Source organism: Coregonus clupeaformis, chromosome 5 (assembly GCF_020615455.1).
Source record: "Coregonus clupeaformis isolate EN_2021a chromosome 5, ASM2061545v1, whole genome shotgun sequence".
Taxonomy (NCBI): domain Eukaryota; kingdom Metazoa; phylum Chordata; class Actinopteri; order Salmoniformes; family Salmonidae; genus Coregonus; species Coregonus clupeaformis.
Genome location: NC_059196.1, coordinates 42,871,268 through 42,883,098, shown reverse-complemented (window position 1 = coordinate 42,883,098; position 11,831 = coordinate 42,871,268). Strand labels below are relative to the sequence as shown.

Genomic DNA, 11,831 nt, shown 5'->3' with positions numbered 1-11,831 from the left:
AGATTTTATTGCTGTGATAGGAGAAAACTGAGGATGGATCAACAGCATTGTAGTTACTCCACAATACTAACCTAAATGACAGTTAAAAGAAGGAAGCCTGTACAGAAATAAAATATTCCAAAACACGCATCTTGTTTGCAACAAGGCACTAAAGTAATACTGCAAAAAATGTGGCAAAGCAATTCACTTTTTGTCCTGAATACAAAGTGTTATGTTTGGGGCAAATCCAATACAACACATTACTGAGTACCACTCTCCATATTTTGAAGCATAGTTGTGGCTGCATCATGTTATGGGTATGCTTGTAATCATTAAGGACTAGGGAGTTTTTCAGGATAGAAAAGAAACGGAACTAAGCACAAATAAAATCCTAAAGGAAAACCTGGTTCAGTCTGCTTTCCACCAGACACTGGGAGATGAATTCACCTTTCAGCAGGACAATAACCTACAACACAAGGCCAAATCTACACTGGAGTCACTTACCAAGACAACATTGAATGTTCTTGAGTGGCCGAGTTACAGTTTTGACTTAAATCTGCATGAAAATCTATGGCAAGACTTGAAAATGGTTGTCTAGCAATGATCAACAACCAATTTTGTTGAGCTTGAAGAATTTTGAAAAGAATAATGGGCAAATATTGTATAATCCAGGTGTGCAAAGCTCTTAGAGACGTTCCTAGAAAGACTCACTGCTGCAATTGCTGCCAATGGTGATTCTAACATGTATTGACTCAGGGGTGCAAATAATTATGTAAATTATATATATTTCTGTATTTCATTTTCCAATACATTTGCCAACATTTCTAAAACCATGTTTTCACTTTTTCATTATGGGGTATTGTATGTAGATGGGTGAGAAAAACATATATTTCATCCATTTTGAATTCAGACTGTAACAAACCAAATGTGGATTAAGTCACGGGGTATGAATACTTTCTGAAGGCACTGTAATGACCTAAATATAACTAATACTAAGGCAATCAGGTCCCTTCGCATCTGGACCTAAATATAACTAATACTAAGGCAAACAGGTCCCTTCGCATCTGGACCTAAATATAACTAATACTAAGGCAAACAGGTCCCTTCGCATCTGGACCTAAATATAACTAATACTAAGGCAAACAGGTCCCTTCGCATCTGGAAACCCAACATCAAAATGACGAACATACAGTATTCTACATAGAGTACAGCTTGACATTAAATAAAACAAACTTAACACATCACTCAGCATTTAAACAGACAAAATGGAGGTTTAGTTAACCTGGCAGTCTTGTCTTGTCTCTGTCTAAATAGGATAATGAGGTGTGAGACTAAACATGAATTAGTCCATTTAGGTCAAAGTAATGAACCATCCAGTATCTCTTACCATAAGTGGTTGCAACAGCAGGTCATCACGTTCCATTGCTACAGTATGTAAATATACATGAATATACATTTTCCGATAAACAAACACTTCACATGGAATAACAGTCAAGACAAACCCAGTGGCTGTGAAGCTACTGCCCTTTCATACGCCTCCAATTATAATAAATAATAATTATGAGACAAAGGCCCAGATTCCCTTTCATAAAACACCTCTCTCTTCAATATGACTTAATCCCTCTTATCTCTCCCAGAGCCAAATGGAACGGTCTGAAACACTCTCTCCTGCTCTGTTCATAATCAGGATGACAGCAGGTCAACTCTGTCCCCTATAAACCCAGTTAACACTCTCAGCTCCATAGCGTTGTAGTGTGGCTGTACTGAATGCTCCATAGCGTTGTAGTGTGACTGTCCTGGATGCTCCATAGCGTTGTAGTGTGACTGTACCGGATGCTCCATGACGTTGTAGTGTGACTGTACCGAATGCTTCATAGCGTTGTAGTGTGACTGTACTGGATGCTCCATAGCGTTGTAGTGTGACTGTACCGGATGCTCCTTAGCGTTGTAGTGTGACTGTACTGAATGCTCCATAGCGTTGTAGTGTGACTGTACTGGATGCTCCATAGCGTTGTAGTGTGACTGTCCTGGATGTCATGGAATCTCCTGCACAAGACATTTCTTTCCAAGCTCTGAAGTGTGGAATCAAACTCTGGGGACGAGGTTAGATGTCATGAAAACTGTCCTTGCCAAACCTCCTAAACTCCGATCACGGTCTCATCGAGTACGGTGGTTTCTTCTCTGAGGGACAGCTGCTGTCTCGGTCCAGTTGGTCTACGGTTGTTGCTACCATTGAGTCGGGGGTGGGGCTTGCGTCTGAGCAGGAAGAGGCGGTGCGCGGCGGCGCGGTACTTCCTGGACATGAGGTTATAGAGGACAGGGTTGATGGAGGCGCTGAGGTAACAGAGGACCATGGAGCCTATGTTGAAGTCCTGGCTCAGTTTAGCCTCATCATAGTCATCCACCTGGGCAAACAGGTTACGTCCAATGTGGTACGGCAACCAACAGATCACAAACGCCAGGACTACTACCACTGGTGGAGGATGAGGGAGGAGAGAGAGAACGAGAGAGAGAAAGATGTTAGGGTTTGAGCTATGCAACCATGTGGTTCCATAATTTAAAAAAAAGTAAAGGGCCCAAAACTGATCCTTGTGGTACACCATATATATTTGAACTTTAAAGTGATGGGAGGATATGTCATTCATATGAACAAATTGATACCTGTGGACTTCTCTTAAAAAACTTAAACCATGCCTGTCCACGGATCCCAACAAGAGTTTCCAATCTCTCTAAACATATGTGTGTGGTGATCAGATACAGTCAGGTCCATAAGTATTTGGACAGTGACACAATTTGCATAATTCTGGCTCTGTACGCCACCACAATGGATGTGAAAGCAAACAATCAAGATGTGCTTCAAGTGTAGACTTTCATCTTTAATTTAAGGGTTTTGTCAATATTATTGTACGAACCGTGTAGGAATTACAACCATTTTTATACACAGCCCCCCAATTTTAGGGGCTCGAAAGTAATTGGACAAACTAACATAATCATAAATTAAATTGTGAGTTTTAATACTTGGTTGACTTCGACACAGATACTCCTACCTCCTGGAGGGTGTTCTTGATCTGGACAACTGTTGTGAACAGGTTTTTACTTCACCAGGGAAGTAATGATTCTGTCATTCACGACAGTTGTTTTCCGTGGTCTTCCGGGCCTTTTGGTGTTCCTGAGCTCACCAGTGCGTTTTCTCTTTTTAAGAAAGTACCAAATAGTTGATTTGGCCACCTAATGTTTTTGCTACCTCTGTGATGGGTTTGTTTTGATTTTTCAGCCTAATGATGGCTTGCTTCACTGGCAGTGACAGCTCTTTGGACTTCATATTGAGGGTTAACAGCAACAGATTCCAAATGCAAATACCACACTTGAAATCATCTCTAGCCCTTGTATCTGAAGTAATAACACACACCTGGCCATGGAACAGCTGAGCAGCCAATTGTCCAATTACTTTTGGTCCCTTAAAAAGGGGGGTACCACATATAGAAGTGTTGTAATTCCTACACCGTTCACCCGATTTGGATGTAAATACCCTCAAATTAAAGCTGAAAGTCTGCACTTTCAGCTTATATTCCTTATTTAATTTCAACTCCAATATGCTGTGGTAGACAGCTAAAATAATAACTTGGTCAATGTCCAAATATTGATGGACCTGACTGTATATCACTGAGATTGAGGAGCACTAGAGGGATGATATGTGCTGGTCAGGTACAGTGGGTTGTGAAAGTATTCACCCCCCTTGGCATTTTTCCAATTTTGTTGCCTTACAACCTGGAATTAATATGGATTTTATGGGGGTTTGTATCATTTGATTTACACAACAAGCCTACCACTTTGAAGATGCAATTTTTATTTATTTAAATAAGACCAAAAAACTGAAAACTTTAGCGTGCATAACTATTCACCCCCCCCCCAAAGTCAATACTTTGTAGAGCCACCTTTTGTAGCAATTACAGCTGCAAGTCTCTATAAGCTTGGAACATCTAGCCACTAGGATTTTTGCCCATTCTTCAAGGCAAAACTGCTCCAGCTTCTTCAAGTTGGATGGGTTCCGCTGGTGTATAGCAATCTTTAAGTCATACCACAGATTCTCAATTGGATTGAGGTCTGGGCTTTGACTAGGCCATTCCAAGACATTTACATGTTTCCCCTTAAACCACTCTAGTGTTGCTTTAGCATTATGCTTAGGGTCATTGTCCTGCTGGAAGGTGAACCTCCGTCCCAGTCTCAAATCTCTGGAAGACTGAAACAGGTTTCCCCTCAAGAATTTCCCTGTATTTAGCGCCATCCATCAATCTTTGAATTCTGACCAGTTTCCCAGTCCCTGCCGATGAAAAACATCCACACAGCATGATGCTGCCACCACCATGCTTCACTGTGGGGATGGTGTTCTCGGGGTGATGAGAGGTGTTTTGGTTTGCGCCAGACAGAGCGTTTTCCTTGATGGCCAAAAAGCTCAATTTTAGTCTCATCTGACCAGAGTACCTTCTTCCATATGTTTGGGGAGTCTCCCACATGCCTTTTGGCGAACACCAAACGTGTTTGCTTATTTTTTTCTTGAAGCAATGGCTTTTTTTCTGGCCACTCTTCCGTAAAGCCCAGCTCTGTGGAATGTACGGCTTAAAGTGGTCCTATGGACAGATACTCCAATCTCCGCTATGGAGCTTTGCAGCTCCTTCAGGGTTCTCTTTGGTCTCTTTGTTGCCTCTCTGATTAATGCCCTCCTTGCCTGTTCTGTGAGTTTTGGTGGGCGGCCCTCTCTTGGCAGGTTTGTTGTGGTGCTATATTTTTCCATTTTTTAATAATGGATTTAATGTTGCTCCGTTGGATGTTCAAAGTTTCCCCAAAATGTTTTTACCCAACCCTGATCTGTACTTCTCCACAACTTTGTCCCTGACTTGTTTGGAGAGCTCCTTGGTCTTCATGGTGCCGCTTGCTTGGTGGTGCCCCTTGCTTAGTGGTGTTGCAGACTCTGGGGCCTTTCAGAACAGGTGTATATATGCTGTGATCATGTGACAGATAATGTGACACTTAGATTGCACACAGGTGGACATTATTTAACTAATTATGAGACTTCTGAAGGTAATTGGTTGCACCAGATCTTGTTTAGGGGCTTAATTGCAAAGGGGGTGAATACATATGCACACACTACTTTTCCATTACTTATTTTGTATAATTATTTGAAACAAATACTTTTTTTCATTTCACTTCACCAATTTTGACTATTTTGTGTATGTCCATTACATGAAATCCAAATAAAAATCCATTTAAATTACAGGTTGTAATGCAACAAAATAGGAAAAAGGCCAAGGGGGATGAATACTTTTGTAAGGCACTGTATATCACTGAGATTGAGGAGCACTAGAGGTATATACACTCCTTGACCAAAAGTATGTGGACACCCGCTCGTCGAACAGCTCATTCCAAAATCATGGGCATTAACATGGAGTTGGTCCCCCCCTTTGCTGCTATAACAGCCTCCACTCTTCTGGGAAGGCTTTCCACTAGATGTTGGAACATTGTTGAGAGGACGTGCTTCCATTCAATCACAAGCGCATTAGTGAGGTCGGGCACTGATGTTGGGCGATTAGGCCTGGCTCGCAGTCAGCGTTCCAATTAATCCCAAAGGTGTTCGATGGGGTTGAGGTCAGGGCTCTGTGCAGGCCAGTCAAGTTCTTTCTGTATGGACCTCGCTTTGTACACGGGGGCATTGTCATGCTGAAACAGGAAAGGGCCTTCCCCAAACTGTTGCCACAAAGTTGGAAGCACAGAATCGTCTAGAATGTCATTGCATGCTGTAGCGTTAAGATTTCCCTTCACTGGAACTAAGGGGCCTAGCCCGAAACATGAAAAACAGCCCCAGACCATTATTCCTCCTCCATCAAACCTTACAGTTGGCACTGAGCATAGGGCAGGTAGCGTTTTCCTGGCATCCGCCAAACCCAGATTCATCTGTCGGACTGCCAGATGGTGAAGTGTGATTAATCACTCCAGAGAACGCGTTTCCACTGTTCCAGAGTCCAATGGTGGCGAGCTTTACACCACTCCAGCCGACACTTGGCATTGCGCGTGGTGATCTTAGGTTTGTGTGCAGCTGCTCGGCCATGGAAACCCATTTCATGAAGCTCCCGACGAACAGTTCTTGTGCTGACGCTGCTTCCAGAGGCAGTTTGGAACTCGGTGGTGAGTGTTGCAACCAAGGACAGATTATTTTTACGTGCTACGCGCTTCAGCACTCGGCGATGCCGTTCTGTGAGCTGTGGCATTCCATTTTGCGGCTGAGTCATTGTTGCTCCTAGACGTTTCCACTTCACAATAACAGCACTTACAGTTGACCGGGGCAGCTCTAGCAGGGCAGACATTTGACGAACTGACTTATTGGGAAGTTGGCATCCTATGACGCTGCCACGTTGAAAGTCACTGAGCTCTTCAGTACGGGCCATTCTACTGCCAATGTTTGTCTATGGAGATTGCATGGCGGTGTGCTCGATTTTATACACCTGTCAGCAACGGGTGTGGCTGAAATAGCCGAATCCACTAGTCGGAAAGGCGGTGATTTAGATCCGGTGATGTACGGGGAGCATGAAAAGAAAATCCCCATTATCTCTGATTAATGAGTCACTTTGACGCTAATTCAATTTGTGGACTCAAAAAGCTGGCGACATGGTCTCTGCTGTGCACTGTGGTTGTCCAGCTAATTAATATAAAAGCAGATACAGTAAATATTGACAGGCTACCGATGAAGACGACAGGACTACAAATCAAGGACTACAAATCAAGTTTATAGGCTACGTAGGCGGTCAATGGACATCATTTGTTCTACTAAACAGGCTTTTAGTGTCATTTTTAGGTCACACCCTTTCTGCTTGCAGTGAACTGTTAATATCACCAACGATTTGGCTGGAAGCCATCATCAGGGTTTTGTTCTGACATTAAAAAGAAGCTTATACCACAGCATTGTTTAATACTCATTACTGACTAGCTAGAAAGGCCTTCTAGAATGAACATTAAAACCAGTTATACCATGGTATTGTTGAATACTAGTTTCTGATTGGCTTTAAGGGCATTCTAGAGTGTGCATTATTTAAGTGATAATGCCCGAGATGGCGGTGTTTGGAGGATATATTGGCATGGGTGTGACGTAGTCGAGGGCCGGCAAACCGTGCCAATATATCCTCCAAACACTGACTTCAAGGGCAGTTGTTAAGTCTTTTTGTTCTGTATCTATGGACGCGACCCAGTCGGTCAGTCTTTTTGTTCTGTATCTATGGGCGCGACCCAGTCGGTCAGTCTTTTTGTTCTGTATCTATGGACGTGACCCAGTCGGTCAGTCTTTTTGTTCTGTATCTATGGACGTGACCCAGTCGTTCAGTCTTTTTGTTCTGTATCTATGGACGCGACCCAGTCGTTCAGTCTTTTTGTTCTGTATCTATGGACGCGACCCAGTCGTTCAGTCTTTTTGTTCTGTATCTATGGGCGCGACCCAGTCGGTCAGTCTTTTTGTTCTGTATCTATGGACGTGACCCAGTCGGTCAGTCTTTTTGTTCTGTATCTATGGACGTGACCCAGTCGTTCAGTCTTTTTGTTCTGTATCTATGGACGTGACCCAGTCGGTCAGACGTGACCCAGTCGGTCAGTCTTTTTGTTCTGTATCTATGGACGTGACCCAGTCGGTCAGTCTTTTTGTTCTGTATCTATGGACGTGACCCAGTCGGTCAGTCTTTTTGTTCTGTATCTATGGACGCGACCCAGTTGTTAAGTCTTTTTGTTCTGTATCTATGGACGCGACCCAGTCGTTCGTTCTAAATGTTCCATTGCCTTACTGGCTGGTAACGTTCTTATCCCTTGCTTGCTAGCTAGCCAACTACGGCTAACTTACAGTCACGTCAAAAAGTGCGGCCAGAATAACAGCAAAGTAGCTGAATTTGCATTTGTTTAAGCTGTTTTCTAGTGACATTTATTTGGACACATCCATAACAATGAGCTGATGGTTCCCGATTTCGCCTGGCATAGAAAATGTGCTCTCTCATCAGGACACTGTTGTCCAGAGGAGCTAGCCAACAACACAGCTAACATAATCACTTCAAACGGACGCTGGAAAGACAGAAAACTAGCTGCACTTCGTTTCGTTGTACCTTTTTTTCAATTGACATTTCTTTGTATATATCCATACAAATGATACCAGCTGATTCATGATTTCGATATAATGGGTGGGTCTATAAATGTCATATCGGGACAGTTGGAAAAGATATTGAAACACCTTGCAATCATGACAATATGCGCCTACACATGCAGGCCTTACTTGCTACAAATATATATATATATATTTGTTACTTGCTACAAAGTTACCGAATGCTAAACCAACAAGCACACAAACCGATGATACATTGTAAACGCAGGTCAAAGGAAGAAAAACTTATCTAGCTAGCTACCAATTGAATGATTTTTGCAGGGACATATTTCTTTGGAGCATCTGATGGTGACCTAACACGGTGAGTGATGAACGGGAATTTCACCTAACACGGTGAGTGATGAACGGGAATTTCACCTAACACGGTGAGTGACGAACGGGAATTTCTCCTAACACGGTGAGTGACGAACGGGAATTTCACCTAACACGGTGAGTGATGAACGGGAATTTCACCTAACACGGTGAGTGATGAACGGGAATTTCACCTAACACGGTGAGTGATGAACGGGAATTTCACCTAACACGGTGAGTGATGAACGGGAATTTCACCTAACACGGTGAGTGATGAACGGGAATTTCACCTAACACGGTGAGTGATGAACGGGAATTTCACCTAACACGGTGAGTGATGAACGGGAATTTCACCTAACACGGTGAGTGATGAACGGGAATTTCTCCTAACACGGTGAGTGATGAACGGGAATTTCACCTAACACGGTGAGTGATGAACGGGAATTTCACCTAACACGGTGAGTGATGAACGGGAATTTCACCTAACACGGTGAGTGATGAACGGGAATTTCTCCTAACACGGTGAGTGACGAACGGGAATTTCTCCGGTCCCTACTGTCGTTATGACGCAACTGGCGCCAATATGTCAAATCCTCCCACATTACATTTCTAGTTTAACCAGCTGTTTTCAGCAACTGATATTTTTTTAATTCGGTTGTTTGCTAGCAATAAACTGTTTAGCTAGCTTCTAGCCTAGTGTTTGATATGCAAATCGGGCACCATCAGTTCATTGCTATGGATGTATCCAAATGCATGTCAATAGAAAACAGCTTAAACAAACGCAAATGCAGCTACTTTGCTGTTGTTCTGGCTGCAGAGGACGTGACTGTGTTTATCCCTTACACAATTACATGCATAAAACTATCTTGACAGACAGCAGGACACACTATGGAGACTGGACTGTGTTATGTGACAGACAGCGGACACACTATGGAGACTGGACTGTGTTATGTGACAGACAGCGGACACACTATGGAGACTGGACTGTGTAATGTGACAGACAGCGGACACACTATGGAGACTGGACTGTGTTATGTGACAGACAGCGGACACACTATGGAGACTGGACTGTGTAATGTGACAGACAGCGGACACACTATGGAGACTGGACTGTGTTATGTGACAGACAGCGGACACACTATGGAGACTGGACTGTGTTATGTGACAGACAGCGGACACACTATGGAGACTGGACTGTGTTATGTGACAGACAGCGGACACACTATGGAGACTGGACTGTGTAATGTGACAGACAGCGGACACACTATGGAGACTGGACTGTGTAATGTGACAGACAGCGGACACACTATGGAGACTGGACTGTGTTATGTGACAGACAGCAGGACACACTATGGAGACTGGACTGTGTTATGTGACAGACAGCGGACACACTATGGAGACTGGACTGTGTTATGTGACAGACAGCGGACACACTATGGAGACTGGACTGTGTTATGTGACAGACAGCGGACACACTATGGAGACTGGACTGTGTTATGTGACAGACAGCAGGACACACTATGGAGACTGGACTGTGTTATGTGACAGACAGCAGGACACACTATGGAGACTGGACTGTGTTATGTGACAGACAGCAGGACACACTATGGAGACTGGACTGTGTTATGTGACAGACAGCGGACACACTATGGAGACTGGACTGTGTTATGTGACAGACAGCGGACACACTATGGAGACTGGACTGTGTAATGTGACAGACAGCAGGACACACTATGGAGACTGGACTGTGTTATGTGACAGACAGCGGACACACTATGGAGACTGGACTGTGTTATGTGACAGACAGCGGACACACTATGGAGACTGGACTGTGTTATGTGACAGACAGCGGACACACTATGGAGACTGGACTGTGTTATGTGACAGACAGCGGACACACTATGGAGACTGGACTGTGTTATGTGACAGACAGCGGACACACTATGGAGACTGGACTGTGTTATGTGACAGACAGCGGACACACTATGGAGACTGGACTGTGTTATGTGACAGACAGCAGGACACACTATGGAGACTGGACTGTGTTATGTGACAGACAGCGGACACACTATGGAGACTGGACTGTGTTATGTGACAGACAGCGGACACACTATGGAGACTGGACTGTGTTATGTGACAGACAGCGGACACACTATGGAGACTGGACTGTGTTATGTGACAGACAGCGGACACACTATGGAGACTGGACTGTGTTATGTGACAGACAGCGGACACACTATGGAGACTGGACTGTTATGTGACAGACAGCGGACACACTATGGAGACTGGACTGTTATGTCTAGTGGTGGATTAAGCTGTGCACTCTAAAACACCTAGAATGAATAGTATATATTAAACCAAATGTACTTTAGTTAATATAAAACTGTGTCTTGCTGCTGGATTTAAATATGTCTGTCCGTTATATCACCTCAAAAGTAGTGTTAACAACCTATATTTCCAATTGATTTAACACAGTGTTTTATGTTTCAAGAAAATTAATGACAGGGTAAAGTGGGTCCTGAATAGGGTTGCAAAATAAATGTCAATAAATTCCCTGGTTTTCCAGAAATCCCGGTTGGTTTCCCTGAATCAGGAGGGAAATAAACAGAATCCTCCAACCAGGATTTCTGGAAAACCAGGGAATTTATTGAAAGTTCCCAGAATTTTAGAACACTAGTCCTGAAGTACCATCATTTCCTCCTGTAGGCAAAGACTTCAACACATTTGACCTCAAGACACTTCAAATTATGACTATCCCAGTACACTCACATTCTAGTATAAAAAAAAAAAACAGAGGGTATCTTGACGGTCACTCACCCAGTATTTTGACGGTCTGTCTATGCGACCTCTCCCGGGCCACGGCATTGGGACCCTGCAGGTCGTTCTTACTCTTCCACAGCTTCCGTCCAATGGAGCCGTACAGGAAAACCAGGCAGAACATGGGGCAGAAGAAATACGTCGTGGACACCCAGATCATTGTGTGCAGCTGCCCTGACCTGATGGCGTAGTTCGTGTGTTTACACTGTCTTGTACTGTAGTCCGGGTACGTTTCGTTGTCATACTCCACCCCCACCAGAAACAGCATGGGGGAAGCAGAGAGCAGAGCAAAGGTCCATAGAGCCATAATGATGTACTGGACCCTGCGTTTGGTCACCACGACTTTAGCTCTGAGGGGGAAACAGATGGCCAGGTATCGCTCCATGCTGAGCGCGGTGATGTGGAGGATGGTGGCGTACGTACAGCCTTCATTGACATAGTGGAACAGATGACACACCACCTCCCCAAACACCCAGGGGACGTACTTCCACAGGCGGTAGAGGTCAAAGGGCAGGCAGAGGAAGATGAGGAGGTCGGACACAGCCATGGAGGACAG

General features: G+C 44.0%; 1 protein-coding gene across 1 annotated transcript in view; it reads right to left on the bottom strand.

Annotated features, from left to right (window-relative positions):
- Positions 1–960: 960 nt before the first annotated feature.
- mlnr (motilin receptor) overlaps positions 961–11,831 on the bottom strand; it is an 11,231-nt gene continuing 360 nt past the window's right edge. Inside the window, exons 2-3 of the mRNA XM_041876762.2 lie at positions 11,276–11,831; positions 961–2,452 (exon numbers count right to left, since the gene is read on the bottom strand). The exon at positions 11,276–11,831 is cut by the window's right edge and continues 36 nt beyond it. Of these exons, the coding sequence (XP_041732696.1) occupies positions 2,118–2,452; positions 11,276–11,831 (891 nt within the window). The 3' untranslated portion in view covers positions 961–2,117. The remainder of the gene's footprint in view (positions 2,453–11,275) is intronic.